The sequence below is a fragment of the Stegostoma tigrinum genome, chromosome 8 (genome assembly GCF_030684315.1).
Source record: "Stegostoma tigrinum isolate sSteTig4 chromosome 8, sSteTig4.hap1, whole genome shotgun sequence".
Classification (NCBI taxonomy): domain Eukaryota; kingdom Metazoa; phylum Chordata; class Chondrichthyes; order Orectolobiformes; family Stegostomatidae; genus Stegostoma; species Stegostoma tigrinum.
In genome coordinates, this window is record NC_081361.1 from 85491222 (window position 1) to 85514464 (window position 23243).

The 23243-nt window shown below is 42.6% G+C and overlaps 1 protein-coding gene across 1 annotated transcript; it reads right to left on the reverse strand.

The window, feature by feature from the left end:
* Window positions 1–5075: 5075 nt before the first annotated feature.
* zgc:109982 (uncharacterized protein LOC553564 homolog) lies at window positions 5076–20661 on the reverse strand. Its single transcript, XM_048540066.2, has 6 exons — window positions 20437–20661; window positions 19412–19573; window positions 10774–10953; window positions 10520–10613; window positions 8469–8652; window positions 5076–6532 (listed from the first exon to the last, which is right to left on the reverse strand). Exons 1-6 carry the CDS (start codon window positions 20531–20533, stop codon window positions 6293–6295), a joined length of 957 nt encoding a protein of 318 aa, XP_048396023.1. The 5' UTR covers window positions 20534–20661; the 3' UTR covers window positions 5076–6292.
* Between the last annotated feature and the right edge of the window lie 2582 nt (window positions 20662–23243).

A 23243-nucleotide genomic window follows, 5' to 3' on the forward strand; every position in this document is an offset into this window, starting at 1 on the left:
GCAAATCAGAGCAGGATTGCCCAGTGACTGATTCATTCAGTTTTCCCATTATTTCTTGTCAAATTTTCTACTGATTTTTGATTTGATTTAATTTACTATTGTCTCATGTGCCAAGCTACAGTGAAAAGTCTTGTTTTATGTGCTATCCAGACAAAGCATATCTTACATAAGTGCACAAGGGTAATAGAACAGAATGCAAAATGTACAGCTACAGTTACAGCTACAGAGAAAGATCAACTCTAATATACTACAGGTCTGTTCATAAGCCTGATAACAGCAGGGAAGAAGCTGTTCTTAAATCTGTTGGTGTGTGTTTTCAAACCTTTGGATCTTCTGCCGGATGGAACAGTGTATAACTGGGGTGGGAGGTGCCTTTGATCGTGCTGGCCGCTTTCCCGAAGCAGCAGCAAGTGTAGACAGAGTCAATGGAAGGAAAGCTGGTTTTCATGATGGACTGAACTGCATTCACAACTCTGTAATTTCTTGTGGTCTTGGGCAGAGCAATTGCCATACGAAGCTGTGATGCATCCAGATGATATGCTTCCTTTGGCATGTCTATAAAAATTGGAAGGAGTCGTTGTGGACTTCTAGCATTTCTTTAGCCTTCTGATGAAGTAGAGACGTTGGTATGCTTTCTTAACCATCATTCTGACATGGATGGACCAGGCCACTGACTGGGTGAAGAAGGCTGCTGATCAAATATAATGAATTTTGTTGATCCTTTTCTTGCTAACATAGGGAGCTGAAGGGATCCTTGGAAAAAGCACCGCAGTGGGAGAAATATGGAAGAAACTGCAACGAAGGTAGAATATAGCTAGGATCTGGAGAGAAGTTGGAAGCAAGAAAGAGAGGAAAGGGAAAGTGTGACAGGGGCATCACCAAGATAATTTAGTCTGAGCGCCAAGGATATCCATGAAATGTTAGCATTTGGTGTTGCAAGATTGGGGATAGAAAAGAGGTTTGAGGACATGATTAGTTTGGGGAGAAAGAGCCTTTTAGTTGACACTGGCTTCCAGTAGTGATGTGTTTTGGCTGAGGAAAGTATTAAGACAGGGCATTGTAATCTTTTAGTTCTAATATGCATATCACAAGACTCTTCTGATGACTCAGAGCTTTTCATCAAGTAGCTGAGTCAAGCAGGCAACGTGGTTAATGTGAGCTTCGGGATCTCAATCATGGCATGTTACTGGTCAAGAACTGATCTCAGTGTCTCTGATATTTACTGAGAGTTGGCAGAGGTTTGAGTTATTGGTAAGGGTATGGCAGAGTTGGGGGAAAGAGTTCAGGTTCCTGAACAGAGTATGTGACTTTTCTTCCACATACTCCTTATTGGAAAGCTCACCAGGTTGGCGAGCTGGCCTCACTTTCAGAAGAGGAGCAGAGGTGCTGCCTGAGGACCCCATGGTTTTACTGCTGCACAGAAGCCAGAAAGAGACCGTGAGGGATAGGGTGTGTACAGAGTGGCTTGTAGGTTCAGTGGCCTAGGGAATGGTTTGTGGTAAAGGCTGACGATGGCAGTTGCAGAGATGCTTGCAGGTTGATATAGATTCAATAATACTATGAATGACATTGAAGGAGCTCTGCCCCTCTCTCCAATAGGATTACCATTCTAAACATTTTTCTTGTTCACCTCCCAGGCTGAACTTTACTCATCCCTTTACCTGCCCGATCACTGTTCACTCTCTCTCTGTATTCCATCTCCACCTCTTAATTACTTCCTCCCGAAACCCATCTTCAGCATATCTACCAGCCATTTCTCTGCTACATGGCAGTCTGGAGAAAGGTCACTGGGCCCAAAACGTTAGCCATGCTTTCTTTCCACAGGTTCTGCCAGACCTGCTGAGTTTTTCCAGCTATTTCTGTTTGTGTTTCCAATGTCCAGCATCCACAGTTCTTTGTTTCTCGTTTGCAATGATACCTGATCTTGGAGGATGGTGTGTATGTTGCTTGATCACCACAGGGGAGTTGGGTCACTGGTTCTTGCTCCAGGCCACCAGCAAGGCTGTGACAACACATCATTCTTGACCCCATTTGCTGGTTTGAATTTAAATCAAAAAGAAAACTAGAGGCAATCAACTTGATTACTCTATTTAAAGGACCTTCATGCTTCTTAGGATCAACTTGCCCGCACAAGCCCCATTCCATCTCTGCCAAAGTTAGGATGGGCACGTTTCAAGTGGGTTGGGCTCAGGTTTGGGATTTTCAAACCTTTAGATCCTACTTGATTCAAAGTTCTGCTTCGTGTCTGCAAGCTTAAGAACCAAAATCAACTAACGATTCCTGATCATGATGTAGTAACCTTTACTAGAAGTGTGTCTGTCCGAAAGACGTAAGGTCAAGCTCACAACTGAGCAACCACAAATTTGAAAAACCAATCAGGATTCCTTGCTAATCAGGTCTCAAGCTTGATTCAATCAAGAATGATTAATCCTTGTGAGTCAGCAGCTGTCAACAAAAGACAAAAACGAATGGGAGTGGAAACCTTAAAAAATCTACGGAAGGGCAAGGCACTGGTTTAGTTCCTCACCAAAAGTTTTATGATGTTTACAAGAAATACAGATGTTGCTTTCAGGCATAGGAAGGCAGCCCAGAAGACATGACACGGGCAGTGCTGTCACAGGAATCATGAAATCCCTACAGTGTGGAAACAGGCTATTCAGCCCATCGAGTCCACACCAACCCTCCAGAAAGCATCCCACCCATATCAAAACCCCTGCTTTAACCCTGTAACCCCATATTTCCCATGGCTAAGCCACCTAGCCTGCGCACTATGGACAATTTAGCATGGCCAATCCACCTAACCTGCACATCTCTGGACGGTGGGGGGAAACCCAAGCACACGTGGGGAGAGGAGATTGTGCAAACTCCAAAAAAGACAGTTGCCTGAGGATGGAATCGAATCCAGGTGCCTGGCACTGGAAGACAGCGATGCTAACCACAGAGCCACCATTCCACCACAAGAAAAGAAAGAGAAAATGGAGGAAAGTCAAGGATTCTTTATCAGTTCCAGATGAGAAGGACTACTCACAAGAAGGCCTCCTAAAATACTTCTTAATACATTTTTCCAGCTGAGCTTCTGATCCACAGCAGATTTTCCAGGCATCGTTGGACATACACATGACTCATGAAAATAACATCAGGATCCACATGACATTCTCATTCCCTGGTGTATGAATATTTCTGAGGCCATTACTGGCATGCAGTGCAGGGACATAAACAGTGGGGTGGTAGCAGATCGAGCTGAATCTGGAGACAGGGCACTATCCCAGCATAACCCCCTCATAAGTGACAGTGTAGAGGGTGTATGAATCGTAGAATCCCTACAGCGTGGAAACAGGCCATTCAGCCCAACAAGTCCACACCACCCCTCCAAACAGCATCCCACCCAGACCCATCCCCGTAACGCTACACTTTCCATGGCTATCGTATAGACCTCTGAGCACTACAGATAATTTAGCATGACCAATCCACTTGTACATCGGTTCGGCACGGTGGCTCAGTGGTTAGCACTGCAGCCTCAAAGCACCAGGGACCCGGGTTTGATTCCAACCTCCGGCGACTGTCTGTGTGGAGTTTGCACATTCTCCCTGTGTCTACGTGGGTTTCCTCCCACAGTTCAAAGATTTGCAGGCCAGGTGGATTGGCCATGCTAAGTTGCTGGTAGTTTTGGGGTGTGTGGGTTGTAGGGGGATGGGTCTGGGTGGGATGCTTCAAGGGGCGGTGTGGACTTGTTGGGCCGAAGGGCCTGTTTCCACACTGTAGGGAATCTAATCTAATCTAATCTTTGGGAGGAAACCAGAGCACCCAGCCGAAACCCACACAGAGAAGGGGAGAATGTGCAAACTCCACACAGACAAGTCACCCGAGGGTGGAATTGAACCCTGGCCCATGGCGCTGTGAGGCAGCAGTGCTAACCTCTGAGCCATTGTGGTGGGGGTGATACAATCATAACTGTTCTGACTTTGTGTTAAGATGCTGCATGAGAGTTATAGAACATCAGACGCTGACACGATTGATTTTACAAAATGAAGAAGGAGAAAATCATTTTTAATTTATTAATTTGACAGATTATGAAGACGGTAACACAAGTTTCCATCTACAGCACCTTCTAAACCATCTGGAATGACGTGGGGAGCAGATACCTGGGAAGACATTTACACACTAAACCTGACTTGGAATAATATCATCATTCCTTCACTGTTGCTGAGTCAAAGTCCTGGCACTCCCTTCCTAAGAGCACTGGGTATTCCTCCATCTCAAGGACTGCAACAGTTCAGTAAGGTAGTTTATAATTAGAGTGGAGTAAGTGGAGTCTGGTTGGGAGGTGTCAGACCAAATGGAATTAGGGAACAGGCAATGGTTTTATGTTAATTTGGGGACAATTGGGTGTATAGCTATGTGGAAAACAAGTAAGCAGTGGGTTGGAATTTTTGTGATATTTTTATTAGACTAAAGCTGACGAAAAAAATGTACATTCCTGCATTCTGTTCAATGAACAGTTTAGCCTTTGGGGTTTAACAATCATTGCCTTGTCAAGGGCAATTAGGCACGAGGAATAAATGCTGGTCTAGTCAGGGATGTGCACATCCTGAGAGAGAATATAAAAAACACTTTTAGGGTTGACATAATTTAGCTTGCTTTATGTTTTGGAATTCTGGGCTGCAAAGCCATTTGCCTGTAGTATTCAGTTCCGTTGCAGCCAACACAAATAGATTTTCACTCCTCTCAGCTGTAGTAACATTCCATAATGGGTGTTGCACATGATTAGCCATAAAGAGCCCACATTGACAGAGTAAGCTTTCTCTAAAGCAACAATGTTACAATTTGTGCTATTCATTTCAAGACAACCAGATGACAAAGAATATGGCTACAATTCTACCCTGCCAGGACAATGACACCGTGACTCTGTGATAATTAGTCACGTTTGTTGTGTAAGTTAAATAGGACAGCAGGAAGACATAACAAGGTGTAGAGCTGGATGAACACAGCAGGCCAAGCAGCATCAGAGGAGCAGGAAGGCTGACGTTTCGGGCCTAGACCCTTCTTTCTAGGCCCGAAATGTCAGCCTTCCTGCTCCTCTGATGCTGCTTGGCCTGCTGTGTTCATCCAGCTCTACACCTTGTTATCTCAGATTCTCCAGCATCTGCCGTTCTTACTATCTCTAGGGCAGCAGGAACATTGCTTTTTTGGAAACAATTTTTTTTTCCGCGAAAGCTGTTTAGTTTTGATATATAATGAATATTGTATCACTGCCACAATAATGCTGTCACACAGTGTCTGAGAATTAAAATCTATCAGTCAGCATTTAAAATGACAAAAGAGCCAGGCAATCCTCAAGTTCTCACCTCAGGACTCAGAATCAATTTCTATTTGGGCCTGAACACCTCCTTCCATGTGTTTTGCCCATGCCCACAGCCAGGTCCTGTCATGACATGGTTGCTTACAGCACTGTCAATGAAGCTATTTTCACCAATCATAATCCACCATTATCTCTATCTAGCTTTTTCCCTGCCTTACAATCAACCTTTGTCTGCCTAACTATGTCCTCTCACTCTGAGCTCCACCTATTTGCTCATTCATTTGCCCCTACACCTCTGTTGACAAGATAAATACCACTTTTCTCTAGCTGCCATCTTATGAATGGACCTCTCATTCGTCAGAGCTAATCTTTCTCTGTAGCGATAACACTACGTTCTGCATTTGGTTTTATATACCCTGACGTGCTTATGTAAGGTATGATTTATCTGGTTAGCATGTGCTTGGTACATGTGAATACTGAATCAAACCAAGTCAAACCCAATCAAATCTGAAGAACAGTCACAAGACTCAAAATATTAACTTTGTTTTCTTTCCACAGGTACTGCCATGCCTGCTGAGTTTCTCTGGCAATTTCTGCTTTTGATTCAAATTTTCTTTATAGCCTCCATCTGTATGATTGAATTATTACTAGAACCGACAGAAAATAGCCACAATTGACAAATATTCTCTGCAGTGTTAGTTTCCGTCACTGAAGTTAATTGTAATACAATTATGCTACCATGGGACAAGGTTTAGTTAATGGGAACAGCTTAACTCTCTCTACATTATCTAAACGTATCGCAGTATTATATCTCCCTCAAGTTACTTTTCTGTAAGGAGAATAGCTCCAGCTTCCCCAACCTGGTCTTAATGATACATGAGATACATGAGAAAATGGTAAATTATAACATGAAGCCCAGCTAATGAATAGAAGTAACGGCTTTCATTTTTAACAAGTGATTTCTAGCCATTTCATAGTCAGGGTAGATAAAGACTATTCCTTAGTATTTGTTTTTCCTAAGTTAAAACTCTTTTTGCTTCTCCATCTCAACAATTTAATAAAATTGAGACTCGCGTGGAAAACTTTATCATGGTGGAAAACCATTTTGTAGAAGGTGTCAATGGGGAGATCTCCATTTGGATCGGCATACTTCAGAGTTGTCATTGGAGTGTAAAGGGTGTTTGTCTGATGACGAAATGGCGGATTGTCTGAGATAATGATCCTCTTGGTGTGCTGTACAATAAAAGGAAAGACAAAACCATTTAGAAATTATATGAATTGATGTTATTTGAGGGCACTAAAGAGGATTCCCCTGCTGTTATGGTCCTTGAAGGATACTTAAGGAATATTTAACTTTTCTGAACATCCTCTGATTTCTGTGCCGAGCAGCTTTGACACAGCTCTGCTGCCCCTAGTCCAATTTCAGATTAAATTTGGAGATCTAGTTCCAGTACTGGCACATGTATAAATACAAGCTGCCGGGATCAGTCTTTGATACCTACAGTTTAGAATTGCAGTCAGGCAGATGAAGAGGGAGAGATGCAAGTAAGTCACTCATCCTATTTTGACTGCTCCTTCGCAGGTACTTTGAGTGTACAGGGAGGGCAATTAAAAGCAGGATCTATTAGTGCTCTAAAAAACCTGTAGAAATGGTTGGAATACACAACTACTGCTTTCAGTTATTGTTGGGAAAACTATGATATCCATTTTCCCTGTTATACACCATCTTGACTTGGAAATGTGTCACTGTATCTTCAGTGTCATTGGGTCAGTAACTACATTACATGGACTCCAGTAGCTTAAGAAGACAGCTCACCACCACCTTTCCAAGGGTGATTCGAGATAGTCTTTCCCCTGAGCGAACAAATAACAAAAGACATGAGCTAAAACGTTGTCAAACTCCCCACAGTAGGCTATTGTAGAAAATTCGGAGGCATGGGATTGAGGGTGATTAGCGGTTTGGATCAGAAATTGGCTAGCTGTAAGAAGGCAGAGGGTGGTGGTCGATGCAAAATGTACATCCTGGAGTTCAGTTACTAGTGGTGTACTGCAAGGATCTGTTTTGGGACCACTGCTATTGTCATTTTTATAAATGATCTGGATGAGGGTGTAGAAGGAAGGGTTAGTAAATTTGTGGATGACACTAAAGTTGGTGGAGTTGTGGATAGTGAGGAAGGATGTTGCAGGTTACAGAGGGACATAGATAAACTGCAGAGCTGGGCTGAGAGGTGGCAAATGGAGTTTAATGCAGATAAGTGTAAGGTGAGTAACTTTGGAAGGAGTAACAGGAATACAGAGTACTAGGCTAATGGTGAGATTCTTGGTGGTGTGGCTAAGCAGAGAGATCACAGTGTCCATGTGCATAGATCCCTGAAAGTTGCCACCCAGGTCGATAGGGTTGTTAAGAAGGTGTACGGTGTGTTAGGTTTTATTGGTAGAGGGATTGATTTTCGGAGCCATGAGGTCATGTTGCAGCTGTACAAAACTCTGGTGTGGCCACATTTATACTATTACATACTGTTCTGGTCACCACATTATAGGAAGAATGTGGAAGCATTGGAAAGGGTGCAGAGGAGCTTTACCAGGATGTTGCCTGGTATGGAGGGAAGGTCTTATGAGGAAAGGCTGAGGGACTTGAGGCTGTTTTCATTAGAGAGAAGAAGGTTAAGAGGTGACTTAATAGAGACATACAAGATGATCAGACGATTGGCTAGGATGGACAGTGAGAGCCTTTTTCCTCAGATGGTGATGGCTAGCACGAGGGACATAGCTTTAAATTGAGGGGTGATAGATATAAGACAGATGTCAGAGATAGGTTCTTTACTCAGAGAGTAGTAAGGGCGTGGAATGCCCTTCCTGCAGTAGTAGACTCGCCAACTTTAAGGCATTTAAATAGTCATTGGATAAACATATGGATTATAATGGAATAGTGTAGGTTAAATGGGCTTCGGATTGGTTTCACAGGCCTGCGCAACATTGAGGGCTGAAGGGCCTGTACTGCACTGTAATGTTCTATGTTCAAGGCTCAAAGTCAAGGACATGTTAAGTTTCTGTTTGAAATCATAAGAAAAGAAAACATTGATTTTATTCCTTTCAAGCATAGTTCCAGTCAAATAATTTCACTTCTTATTGATTTATATGGTGTAGCTTTTTGTTTAATTTCTCATACCTCAGCCACATCATCAGCAGTTTGTCCCAAGCTTACAAATATGTCCTTGTAGTTACGCAGGTAAATGTTTGTAAACATATCTCTCGTTTCCTGGTCTGCTGCAGACAGATCCACCTTCAGTCCTTCTTCATAAACCTTTTTTTCGAATTCAGTGATTACGGGGCCAGGCTCGATCAGAGTGATGCTGTCAGATTAAAAGAGGAGAAGTCACTGATGAACTCCTGATAATTAATTATTTCTTAGACAGCCAGTAGTGGCTTCCACATGGTCAGAGTATCTTTTTCTCTTCAATCATTTTGCTGTCATTATTATTTTGACTGTGGCTGCTGCAGTCAACACACACCCTGGATTCCCAGGATGACGCAAGGCAAAGGTGAGTAACACAGGGTAGGGGTTCACAGGGTTGGGTCACAGGCAAAGGAAGCTGAGGGTTTGCCAGCAAGGCTTGATGGGCAGAGTGGTGAGTTGGGAATGTTGGTTCTCAGCATCCTCTCCATTCTTGATGACCAATCCTTCAAACAGGAACAGACAGTCTTTGATTGAGGAACCAACTGGCAGGGGAGAGGTATCGAGGTGGGAGGGGTGGGATGGTAGACTATGGGCCATGCTGTCCACAATTTTCAGGTATGGCGCCATCCAATTAAATTTAATACCCTTCTTCCAGCAGAAGATTCTATCCATAGAATCATAGACTTGGAACATAACTTTATACAGGTTAACAAGAGGCATTTATTTTGAACAATCCATGAGGGAAAATGTCAAAAATATGGAACACTCTGGTGTTGCACTTTCAGCAGGAATGAGCAGTTTTGGGCCCCCTATCGAAGGATGGATGTGCTGGTGTTGGATGGTGTCCAGAAGAGGTTTATAAGAATGATCCTAGTATGAAGGGTTTGTTATATGAGGAGTGCTTGATGTTTCTTGGCCTATTTAGAGGTTCTGATTGAAACGTACAGAATACTGAGAAACCTGGATTGAGTAGACGAGGAGATATTTCCACTAGTTGGGGAGACTAAGACCTGACGGCATAGAGTGAAGGAATGACCCTGTAGAACGGAGCTGAGGAGGAATTTCACAGGGGATCAAATTTTGCCATTCCAATTCTGCAGCCCATTGTGGAATCTGATGAAAATGGAAATTAGGTACATTTTATTGGAATGAGTGGGCATTCTGGAATGCTGGTTTTGCACTTGTGCATAGAAATATCACCTTGCTGTTTCCAATACAATTTGGGAAATTTCGAGCAAATAACAAGTAAACATTATGCAAGTTATTGTGCCTTTTTAATAACTTAACATGTCACTCTGTAATGGTTGGCCATCAGAGTTCTATTGAGTTCAGAAATGGTTTTGATGGCAGATGGAGCTTCTGTTTGTCCCAAACATGACGTTGTCCGTTGGATCCCATGTCTAATTGTTTTCCTAGCAATTTAATTGGGAGAAAAGGTCAGCGTTCAACTCACTGTTGAGAAGATATGAGTCCAGTTATCTTCCCTGGTCAGAGCATAGATTCTGAAATGTTACGATGCAAGATGGGATATTCCATAGAAGAAGCTGATCATACAAGGGGTAATGTATTCTTAGATGTTTACCATAAATGGTGTTCAAAAGTAGACAAAGGGGCAATGGTTTCTGTTCTACTCTCTTCTGCGGCACCTCCATCCACCCCAACACCAAACTTACTTCCCTTGTAAGCAATCAATATGTGTCTAGTCTGGTAAATACGGCCAACAGAAATTTGGATCCGGAGCTAATATCAGTGATTTACATTCATGTTGGCAAAATGTGGCTAAGGATTTTCATAGATAATATATAACTGACAGATGAAATGGCACCACAGCTATTATAAAAACTATTTAATAATAGGAAACATAAATTATTAATTTTGTCAATGTAATCACCAAATTCATACACTGCCTGATATAATGTAGTAATTTGAATAAGTTTTGCAGCAGATCATTTAAATCAGTTCCACACATATAAAAATGTAACAACTGACTATTAATTAACTCAAAGCTTTCTTTTCTCAAAGTTGGCAAAGTTGGTACCTACTTCAACTTGAATTTTATCGCCTGAATTGCTAAACTTTCACAAAATCCTTCCACTGCAAATTTTGAGGCTGCATAGATATCATTGAACAAAATACCTGCAAAAAGAAAATAGCCAAACAACTGAAATTTCTTGTGAAAAATGACACCACTCAAGAAAGAGAAATTAATTCACAGGTTAAATTAAATAAAACATGGACAATGAAGAATTTGATCTCAACGTGTCTGTTAGTTAAGTGATTATATTGCAAACCATACCCTGAATTCCCATCACACTACTAATAACCACAATGTGACCCTTCTTCCTCCTCTTCATATCTGGCAGGATTTCTTTAAGGAGTCTAACAAGTCCAAAGAAGTTGGTGTCCATAACATACTTCATCTCCTCCAAGCTCTGGCACTCAATCGGTCCAATCATCCCCATTCCAGCATTGCTAACTGGAAGAGATAATGCACACAGAATTATACAATCACAAGTTTGTACTCAGTTTTTGGTTTTAACCAAGCAAAGCTGATTTATTATTAAATTAATGTAAATACGTGTACATTCATACATTTGCAAAACTTAAATGTCCTTGTTAAATCAGCATTAATAAATTTTCATCTTCACTCAATTGTAAGCCCCTTCATTTTAAGAATAATACAAACTAATTCTTGCGGGATGGTGTGCTCTAACCTCATGCAGTCTGCCTTTCTATCCCTTCTACAAAAATACTTCAACAAGTTTACTTTTAAACTGTTTATTTTTCATGCAACCATTACACTTTTAAAATCACCTTGTTTAGACAAGCCATGACACAGGGTTTGAACACAGTGACACTACCATTGTACCACAAGACCCCTTGTAACTTAAATACCATTTAAATTGCATATATCTATGTATTTTGCATGCAACTTTCTGCTTTGACCCGTTAATCAACTGTGGCTCAGTGGTAGTACATTCATCTCTTGACTCATAAAGCTATGTGTTCAAGCCCCACTGCAGAGACTGAGCACAAATTCTAGCCTAAAACACATTAAGTTAGAGAGTTTAGAAGAGATTTACCAGGATGTTGCTGGGTATGGAAAGTTTGAGTGATAAAGATAGGCTGGGACTTTTTTCACTGGAATGAGGGAGGTTGCAAGCTGACCTTATCGAGATTTATAACATCATGAGGGGTATACATAGAGTCATCAATAGGTGTCTTTTGCCTCGGATGGGGGATTTCAAGATGAGGCGGGGCACATTTTTAAGGTAAGAGGAGAGAGATTTAAAAAGGCATGTGGGGCAAATTTATTACACAGAGGGTAGCTCACATCCTGAGAAAGTGGTGCATGTGTGCACAGTTACAATGTTTAAAAGACATTTGAATAAGTGCATGAATAGGAAAGGCTTGGAGAGATATGGGCCAGGAGCAGGCAGGAAGGACTAGTTTAGTTTGGGATTATGTTTGACATGGACTGGTTGGACCGAAGGGTCTGTTTCCATGCTGTATGACTCTATGAGTCTATGACACTTTTACTTCAATAGATTCACCTGATTCACCTGCCCCAACAGCACTTAAAATTTCAATGGGTAGGTGTGGTGGGAATCCATCTGCTGAATTTTATATGAGTCTGCCTTGAAACTAGACAGGATGGAAGTGTAAAACCCTGTCTCTGCATCGCTGATAGTATTGTGTAAAAACCAAAAGAACTGCGGATGCTGTAAATCAGCAACAAAAACAGAAGTTGTCGGAAAAGCTCAGCAGGTCTGGCAGCATCTGTGAAGAAAAAAAAGCAGTTAACGTTTCGGGTCCGGTGACCCTTCCCTTGTTCTGAGAAAGAGCCACCAGACCTGAAACGTTAACTCTGATATTGTTCCTCACAGAGTTTCTCTCAGCAGAATATAAAAATGCTGTCTAAAATGGCTCAACGTGTGCCTCTGCAACAGTAAGGAGTACAGTCTCCCACAAATGTAATGCCACTGTCATCAACACTGCAGGGAGTTCATCAAAGAACACAGAAACTGAACTGAGTGCAATGCAGGAATCACGGTTTGTTTAAAACTTAGATTTACCTTAAAGATAAGGTGAAGTCACTACATTCTTACCAGACCATGGAGCTATTCTCTTGAGAGAGATGACTGATGGTGGTTGAATATGAGGGTCACTGTGCCTTGGGGAGCAGAGGTGTTGAGAAGGATAGCCAACTCTTGTTAAAGTCAGCTGGTGCTGAAATTGAACTGATGCAGTTAGCATTGCTCTGCATTGCAGACCAACCAACCGAGCTAACTGACCCCTACATGTAAGGTACATTGAGGGTGGTAATGCTGTGCGGGGATATAGATCATAGAGCTGCACTAGATAATAGATCAGGTCCTGGCTTGATGGGCTGAGCAGTTTCCTTCTGCATCACAATAACACTGTGATTCTGAGACACGTGTTTTGATCATTGAAGTGTTCAGATCATGTGGATTGTGCAGAGCAGGGCAGAGAGCAATGCATTGAAGGAGCCAACGAGAGGGGCGTGGTAAGTGAGTTAGCTAGGGGAGTGGCAGGCAGTTGGCAGTGAGCGAAAACATTAGGGGAGTGATAAGCAAAGAGGCAACGGGAGCAGCATCCCATTCAGACCCACCCCATCCCTGTAACCCTGGGCTAACCCATCTAACCTGTACATCCCTGGGAAATTTAGCACAGCCAATTCACATAACCTGCACATCTTTGGACTGTGAAAGGAAACTACAGCACTCAGAGGAAACCCAAGCAGACGCAGGGAGAATATGCAAACTTCACACAGACAGTCTCCCAAGTCTGGAATCAAACCTAGTTCCTGGCACTGTGAGGCAGCAGCGCTAACCACTGAGCTGACCCCAGACTTCCAAACAGTCCTTTTCCCATTTCTGTCCACATTCAAAAATACATTCAGAAAAACAGTCTTTATTGTATACATTCATTTGTGGTGTGATGGGTAGGAATAGGAACTCCGAATGTTTCTCCCCTCCTCTTTGATGCAGAGACTTGGAGGTGTTCCAGCTGACATCAACTAACTCAGCACAGATACAAGGCTAAATCAGAAATCTCTCATGCTCACGCTTCATTGCTACAGCTGGGAGTGACACTTGGCTCATTGGCCAGAAGACAGTTTGTGTTGGGAGGGTACGTTCACATAGCCGCCTGGAATTTGGGCTAGATTCCAATTCTGCTCAATTCTCACCACTTTTATACCACACCCTCTTAAACAAGAGATGGGTGTGGGCTGTTATATCAAGGATGAATGTTGGAGTGAAGTTGAGAGATTCTGCAAATGCCTTTTCCGAAATATTGCCGCAGAAGAACACCACTATCTTGTCCAGACCTCAGTGGTTCTTGTAGGTGCTGAAGATAGTGCAAATGAACTCAATGGGCAGAGTTTTACCAGACTCTGAGTGAAGTGGGCCATGATGAGATGAGTGTTACTATTAGGTGAGATGTTTGCTGCTGCCATTTCAACATTGAGATCATATCACCATATCTAATAGGCTTTTCCCAAGTGGTGTGGTGAGATTCTCGATAGCCAGTGGTGAATTCCCAATCAATAATCATTATTGCTTAGTAAATGCATTGCTAAGAGTCCAATTCAACATGGGCTGTGATCCTACCAAACTCTAGATACGGATTAGCCATCAGAAAATCTAAACATGTAAACCCACAACCAAAGCAATTCTTGGAAGGCTTAAGGTGTCACTTGCTCCAAAAAACCTCCATGCTGGACACCAGGAACCAACATCTTAGGCATGCTCTATGGACACCACCCAAACACATCCCATATCCAAGGACCATTGGAGTCCAACATGTGCCAACCTCTATGAACCATCATGGTACTGGTCCGATCCACTTACAGGATGTTCCTGCACTTCAGTGCTGCACCTTGGGTTGCACAGGCAACTCTCAATGCAGAGCTGTAACATGGGCAGTGTGCACTCAGGGACACACACACCCAGGTCACGGACTGGAGCAGGCTGCGTTTCTGACCTCTTTGCTCACTGTCATTAATACTCACTCACTCAGAAACCTGAATGACTTGCCTTTTCTCTCCTTGCTCCTTCAGCCAGACATACCAGGCTCCTTTTATGACCGCGTTCCATGCCATTTAGTGCAGACACAAAGCTTGAAGCTTGCCACGATTGTCAGCAGGCCTCAGAAATACAAGGGGAGTAGACTTTGCTCAGAGAATCCCGAAACTGTCAGTCAAGCACAGCTCTATGTATTCCTCTAGAAAGCTGAAACTGCTGTATCTGGGTGGCATCCTTGGTCCAGTCTGGCATGGTCTGGTATTGTGCCTTCTTCTGCTGATCCTGGGGTGAGATTGCACCAGCCTGTTCAGTAGGACCTCTAAGGTTCAGTCTGAAAGCAAAGTGTTGATTTGCTCCTGTTTGTCATGACCAGGACAAATGTCAAAAACCGAAGCTCCAGACTGACAGTGCTTGTCTGGGTGCACAGTGGGTTTTTAAAGGTGGCATGCGTGGCTGTGATGCCAGTCAATTCCAGGAAGTCCAGTGAGTGTTAAACTGGTCCATGTGCAGTACATGGTAAAAGAGAATGGAAATCAGACTTGGTAAGGGCTGAAGCACCAATTAATGTGACAAGTTTGGTAAGAAACAGCGAGGAAACTCATTCAGTGCCTCGACAAGAATTACTCCACCACAAGCAATGTAACTCAGACGGAGTCAATTGTTCCCTAACTTACAATAGACCTTGAGGCCAGTTAATTCCAAGCAGCATGGACCAGTGATTAGGATTAGCATATGTAATGAGTTTATTTTAAAGTTAGGATTAAGATTAATATAAAAAGTAGACTCAATTTGATATTAGCATTAGGCTGTCGAGAATTAGTTTTGTTTGGGATTCGCTCTCCTCCGGATCCCCATCCTGTCCTCTTGCAATCTCTCCCTCCATGTACTTTTCCATCTTATGTCACCTTTCTACTCAAATCATATCTGTGCACATAAAGTCAACTCTGAAATTCCTTGTATCATTCTCCACCCACATCCCACTTTCCTCTCCCAATTCGACTTGCTTCTGTCTTGGAGAAAGCTCTCTCATAATTTGCTTACAACCACACTTCCAAAATTCCTTCACAACTTCATGCAGTGACTGATCAACCCATCACACATTCACCTCTTGCTATCCACGTCCAAATTAAAATCCTGTCCTGTATATTTCTCCAGGTGCGACCCATATCATGCCTCCTTTAAGCCCAAGGCAGAGGATAGGAGGCTAACTTGAACAGATACAGCAGACAACTGGGTTAGTCATTCACTGACAGATCTGGCTGAACCATATAAAACATGTTCAGGTCCTGCTTTTGTCTGCTTAAACTACCAACAGTTCCAGGGCCCCCCAGAATAAATATAAAGATCACCTCCAGGTTCCTTTCTCTGCTGCAAACAGTTGCCTTAAATCCTTTCACTCTTCCACTTCCATCTCAAACAAATACAAGGAGCGCATGGATTTTGTTATCTCTAAAACTGAGGTTCTCCACTCAGCTACCTCCAGTATCTCCTTACCTTCCCCTTGCCCACCACAGCAACCTTCCTTTAAGGATCCTTTGCGTCCTAACCCTGCAATAGTACCTTTCTCCACTTGCTCCTGCATTTCCGTGCTATCCTCTCCAAACTCAACGTACCAAGAGGATCCATCTCCAGCTCTAATTAATTTGCTCACTATCCAGTATCCCATCCTGGTTCCCATGTTAGCCAATACGTTTAATGGTTTTTACTCTATAAACTGTTCATCTCTCCTTCGAACAGCCTTCATTGTCCTTTCCCTAATTCTGCACCCTCTTTGGCCTTGCAATCCCTATCTCCAACTTTTCCTTCTTCCCCAAAGCCCTGAACATGCTGTCAATATCCAAATCCATTCCCACTTTTCCCAGAAATCCATGTTTAAACTCCTCCAATCAATTTTCCACCTGTGGCACAATAACAAAACAAAAAGTACGGCAAATTCTGGAAATCCAAAACAAAACCAGAAATTGTTGCAGAAACTCAGCAGGTCTAGCAGCATCTGGGGAGAGAAAGCAAAATTAATGTTTCGTGACCCTTCTTCAAAAAGGTCTGAAGAGCCAGACCGGCTGAGTTTCTCCACAGAAACAACTGTTATCCTAAATGATATCCTATGTGACTATGGCAAAGCTAAACTATTCCTCCCTATTCTTCACACTCTTTCTGCAGCTATGATATGGTTGATCATGCCATCTTGCTCCAGCACTTATCCACTGTCACATTGTCCACCTAACACACTCTGTTTCTTTAATCATACTGAATCCAAGAAAGGCATTGTTGCAATTTAAAATTCTCAAGCTGTTATTTCTAAATCCCCTACGTGGCTTTACTCCTCCTGGTTTTTGTAATCTCTTCCAATCCTGCAAAGATTCTGCTCCTGTAACTCTGCTGCAGTTTCTCTGGCACTGAAAGGGGCTTTCTGCACCTTGTAGTTTAAATCACCCAAAATGCATTGATTGAAGAGATTGTTTAAATAATCAAACAATGGTTAAAAGCTCAGTGAGCTTTTTATAAACTTCACAGTACAGCCTTGTTTGCTCTAGACATTTCCTTCCTTTCTTCAAATTATCACAATTTCCTTAAATGATGTCAGAATTTATAATCTTTGACAATTTACTTAAACGAGACTTGTTACTGAAATTACCAGCCAACATTTTGTCTGTTCTGTGGATTGGCAATTATGGTATGTCTTCTGAAATTCTAATCTTGTGTTTGTGTGACAGTGGATTTTCTGGGCTGAATTTACACCTACGGTGTTAAATAATTAGAGCTGATGAATTTTATTCAACTTTGATCACATATGAGGGCTGAAGGTATTAAATTATGATAATAGTTAGAATAGTTAGGTTTGTATACATTAGATATAGAAGATTAAATGACGATCCAATTGACTGGTTTAAGATGATTAGAGGATTTGATGTGTGCACAATACAGTCCACCCAGGGAATCTGTATTGCTGAGGCAAGATGAACTTTTACATAGAGCCAAAGAAAATAGGAGCTGGAATAAGCTGATTGGCCCTTGGAGCCTGCTTCACCACTTAGTATACTGTTCAGTATCCTGTTCTCACTTCCTTCACATAACATTGATATAACTCCTTCTTGAAAGCATTCAATGTCTTGGCCTCAAATACTTTCTGTGGCAGTGAATGCCACAGACTCACCATTCTCCTGGTAGAAAAAATTCTCCTCATCCTTTACCTGCATGCTGTGGTCTGGAGCTAGAAATACTGATGGTCAAGACTCCAACATTCTGTCTAGAATGTAACTAACCAGGAATCTCTCCCATTCTTACTGCCTACATCAAAAGATTTGCTGGTTTATACAGTGAGGTCACATTATGAATGTGCCTGCCTTGATCAACAAGTCCTGAAGTAGGGCTTGAACCTAGAGCTTCAGGCTTAGAGGCAGGGAATTAGCAATTGCATGACCTAATCTTCTGAATAAATATTCCCTTGTAGGGATTGGGGACAGGGAGACCCAGGGCAAGGAGAGACAAACTTAAAATAACAGCTAGGCCCTGTGGCAGTGAATGTCAAAAATCAATTCTTCCCATGAAGGATAGAGGGAACCTGGAACTTTTGACATCTGGAAAAGCTTCTGAGCCTTGATCAATTGAAATTTTTCAAACTGAAATTGATTAAATTCTATTACATATAGGTATCAAGGGAGATAGAACCAAGATCAGTAAATGGCATTGAGATAGAACTTAAAATCTCACAACCCCATCATCTGGGGTACTTTAATGTAATTTAATCATGAATCTGGAATAAAAACCTCAACAGTAACAGTGACCATGAAACTAGCATTGTTGTAAAAACTCATCTGGTTCACTAATTTCTTTTTGGGAAGGAAATCTGTCATTTGTAACCTGACTGGCCTAAAAATGATTCCAAACCTGTGGTAATTCATTCTGAATGTCCCACGAATAAGGGCAAGAATTAACCCATAAAGCATCTGCCTCAGCACGGGGCATGACAGCTGCTGATAATGCACCTACCAGAGCATTAAGATTGAAGAAGTGTCAGTGACGGCAGGATAAGATTCACAGGGAGCAGGAGTGAGAGGTGACAGTGGGAGTCGGAGGCTAGGGCATGGGATGAACATTCAGGCCCAATATTGGGTCCTCAGTCAAGCATTGAATGCCTGACAATGAAGGATAACACCCTCTCCCAATACCCCTACCTAAGAGACTGTTGACAAACTTACAGAGAATTTTGTGCAGTCTTCAGGCAGTTTCAAAGGGCAGTCCAACTCACAGTTAATCGCTGATTCAGCACTGTTTTACTGGTGATAGCTTTCCTGATGCTGGGAGTTTAATATCTAATCTAATCTAATCTAATATGGTGCTCCCAGCTAATTCTCCCTGACCCCCACCAGCATCAACCTCATTCCAGTGGCTGCAGTTTAATTCTGCCCAATGTACAACGGCTGAGACTGCCATTTACCACCAAAAGCATCATGATGGCTTTACAACAGATGGAGTTTACCAATCCTATAATTGCCTTTCTGGGCTATTGCATGAGGTGAGAGAATGAACACGAAGGATGAATCAACTTGACCATGCCCTTGGCGATCTACCTGGCATAAGTGCATCCATCTATGATAGTTTTGGGAGGAGTGATCAATAAGCAAGGAGTCCCATCTTTGCACTGCAAACACCCTCCATCATGTTGTGTGGCTCTACTGCTGCTTTACATGAGACAGAAACAGATCTCGCAGCTCAAACCTGGGCAACCAGGAGATACCGTAGGCATCCACTACAGAGCTGTATTCACAACTTCTACATTCTAAAAGCTTAATGACTTCCTCTTGAATTCTATACTGAGCTTACTTTCTCCACGTCTGGCCTAACAAATTACTTCCGAATCATTTTAAGACTAGGTGTGCTTACCAAGTACATCGACTTTCCTGTTGGGAATACTGTTAATACAGTCACGGATTGACTTTTCACAACAAACATCTAATTGTTTAATCTCCAGTGTTTTGCCCAGTGCACTTCCGGCAGTATTCATGAGATCTCGCTTCTTATCCAGATTCCGCATGGTGGCATAAACTGCAAATGAATTTACAAATAATGCAAATACAAACAGCAGGTACAGGTCACAGCTTCCTCGTGAGACAAAGCTCTAAAAAACTCAGTTACCAAAATATAACCAGTACATTTGATACTTTTAATATTAGGAGAGATGGCTTCTTGTAAAGATTATTATGTCTCAGAAATGCAAACGATTTCCTGCAATCTATTCCCTGACTTTGCTTGCAGCTTGAATTGACTATTTTAGTCTACAGTTGGGCTAATACATCAATATAAACTGCCAAAGATTAGAGATTTGCATTCCTTCTGTATTATTCCCTTACACTGACACATAAAATGTATATCAGCTTCAATGACAGGATCACACTTTGTTTTTCATTTTGTACTCTAGTGGGTGTGAGCATAGATTTTCAAATGCATCTGAAAAAATCTCAGTCAGAACTACAGATGCTTTATAGTTTCCATGTTGTAATGGAATCTTCATTAGTTTTCACTCAATTCCTGCAAAACGTCTCACTCCCAAACCCTGGGTTGAGCTCTGTTCTTTTCCCTCTGTCCTGCCCTTCACTTTATCCCATTTGCCTCTGCTCGTACTCTCCCTCCTATTTTTGTTCACGTTTACCCCCAATTCACACTCTCTGACTCTATCCCGCTTACCAATCCTTTTCTTAGTTCTTTTTCTATCTTGTCTATATTTTCAACCATCCTGCACTAACATTCTCTCTATTCTTCCCTCTATTACATGACATTCCCTAACATTGTCTGTCCTTTCTACTCCTGTTCGGGTTGAAGTTGGTTTGTACCCCTCCTTCTCCCTGCTTTCTGTTCATATTGTTGTGGCTGTCTCTCTGAGATACAAACCTTTTGTGCTTGAAACTCACCCATAAATCTTTTTTTATCATCCTTGGCCAGTTTAGAGGCGATAGCCAAGCCAATTCCTGAAGAGCAGCCAGTAATTAAAACAGTTTTTTGAGCCATTCTGTGAGTTGTGTTTCTTGTCCCAGGGAAGAGAAATTATCCAGGTATGAGTCAGCCCAGAGCCCATTTTATCTCCAGCGAGCCTGACGCAGTGCTCATTGTGGTTGACATTCCGTGATCAGAGGGATAATCTCTGAAACAGATGGCCAGCAAAGGATAGCTTTGACAAACTAAGCACTTTACAAAGCATCACAGGCAATGATATGGAAGAAAATTCTTTGATAATGCACATGCTCATGCAAGTTGAAATGCAAACTACAGCAGAGGTTGGAAGTTTGGAATTAAAACAAAAACGTATCCAGGACAAGCTGTTAACTTTTTGGGTCAGTGATCCTTCATCTGAAATGTTGGGTTGGATTTTAACTTACCTGGTCCTTCACAGGCGGTGGATAGGGGTGAGGGGAGTGGGTTATATCAGTGGAAGGCAGGGGAGGCCAGAAGCCAGGGTTTTACTTCCGAGATGTGTTATCAGGTTCCCTGCATGGATGTCAACTGAGTGACAGACTTGATATCCACTTGGATGGGGAACATTTCTGAGGAGACCATAGGGGCAGGTATGGCCATACTTTGATTTATTCTGTCATGAGATGTGGATATCGCTGGCTGGCCAGCATTTATTGCCCATCCCTAGTTGCCCTTCAGAAAATGGTGGTGAGCTGCCTTTTTGAACGACTGCAGTCCAGCTGCTGTGGGTTGACTCACAATGCCATTAGGGAGGGAATTCCAGAATTCTGACCCAGTGACAGTGAGGGAACAGTGATATATTTCCAAGTCAGGATGGTGAATGGCTTGGAGAGAAACTTGCAAATGGTGGTGTTCCCATAGAACCATAGAAGATAGGAGCAGGAGGGGGCTATTCAGCCCTTCGAGCCTGCTCCACCATTCTTCATGATCATGGCTGATCATCCAACTCAATAGCCTAATCCTGCTTTCTCCCACAACCTTTGATCCCATTTGCAACCAATTGCTATATCTAGCCACCTCTTGAATAAATTCAAAGTTTTTGCATCAACTACTTCCTGTTATAATGAATTCCACAGGCCCACCCCTCTTTGGTTGAAGAAATGTCTCCTCATCTAAATGGTCTACCCCGAATCCACATACTGTGACTCCTGGTTCCGACACACCCACCATCGGGAACATCCTCCCTGCATCTACCCTGTCCGGTCATGTTAGAATTTTATAAGTCCTAGCAAATCTACCTTCACCAAATGGATTACCATGGTTCAAGAAGGCAGCTCACCACCAGGCAGCAATAAGACATGGGTTACAGCTCATTTTTGGGCTCAGCTGTAGACTTTTTGGCATGTTTGTCTCTCTACATTTTTAACTCTCCTGAGCTATCCACTTGATTGGGCACCAACCTGGTTTCAATGAGGTGTGTTGGCATTTTAATTATTGCATTGTGCCTGGGAGTCTCATTTGTGTTCATCCTCACCAACTTTTACAGATGCGCCATTGAAAGCACACGGTCCAGCTGCATAGCGGCCTGGTATGGCAACGGCTCTGCCCAGGACCATTAGAAACTACAGAAGGTTGTGTACATAGCCCAGGCCATCACAGAAGCCAGCCTTCCATCCATGGATTCCATTTACATGGCTTTCTCCTGCTGAAAGGCTGCCAACATCATCTAAGACCCATTGCACCCTGGCAATGATCTCCTAGAACCTCTTCTGTCAGGCACAAGATCCAGAAGCCTGAACACACGCACAAGCAGGTTCAGGAACAGCTTCTTTCCAAATGTTATCAGACTGATAAATAGCCTCTAGCCTCAACTAATATAACCTACAATGTAACCTGGATGCCACTAAGTCTTTCTGATCTGTGCATCCTTTGCTTGCTGTGATCTGCCTGTACCGCTCGTAAACAAAGCTTTTCACTGCATTTCGATGCACGTGACAATAAAATCAAATTTAAAGTTTTATTTGATTTTAACTGTGGGTGGCAGTGTTTAACCTCAGAAACCTGGCAGATAAGACCAGGCAAGGACAGTAGGATTGAGGAGATAAGTCTTTTTCTATGTACCTGCTGGATCCATAGTGCCTGTATAATGAAGGTGCTGCGATTGATCACCCATCTGGAACCACTCCTTCCGCTCCCAACAACTACACCCTGCCTGATTCAACTCCTACTCGTGTGAATCCGCTATTACTTCCTGACATGGTTCTGACCTTCCCCAGAAGCTGTCTGATTTACCACCCTACCCCTGAGCCTCTGACTTCAACATTCTCATTCCAAACCTCCAAGTTCTAGGCCTTGGATTTCCCAGCTTCACCTCCAGCATTCCATCCCCAACCCTTGATCCAAGGATTGAAATAATGAAGAATAAACCTATAGGGGTGTCGGCCTGCATACCAGAAGTGCAGGAAAGCTGTTCAGCCTGCTCACGGAGTTCCCATCAGCATTCCGCACTGAGGAAACACCTTGAGCATCAAATGGACAAACTCTTCTCATGTCGGTAAAGAGTTTGGTTTGACCATGAGCATCAAGAAGACATACGTCCTGATCCAAGATCTTACCATGTTGCTACCTGACCACATCCCCATCATCCGTTATTGACAATGTGATGCTGGAGGATGTTGCTAGCTTCATGTATCCAGGCTTCACAGTTCCCAGCAATCTGTGACGTGGTGCTGAAATCACAAAATCTGCAGCTGTTATATCCAAGCTGAGTAAGAGATTGTGGAATAACAGTAACCTGAGAAAAACC

Bases quoted from the DNA above. Each gene is read 5' to 3' on its own strand.
- zgc:109982 (XM_048540066.2), bottom strand. From the start codon at position 20,533: ATGGCTCAAAAAACTGTTTTAATTACTGGCTGCTCTTCAGGAATTGGC. The intron at 10,954-19,411 runs GTAAGCACACCT...TATCTCTTCCAG, and splicing joins CAGGAAAGTCGATGTACTTG to TTAGCAATGCTGGAATGGGG. The intron at 8,653-10,519 runs GTAGGTACCAAC...TTAATCTGACAG, and splicing joins GCGATAAAATTCAAGTTGAA to CATCACTCTGATCGAGCCTG.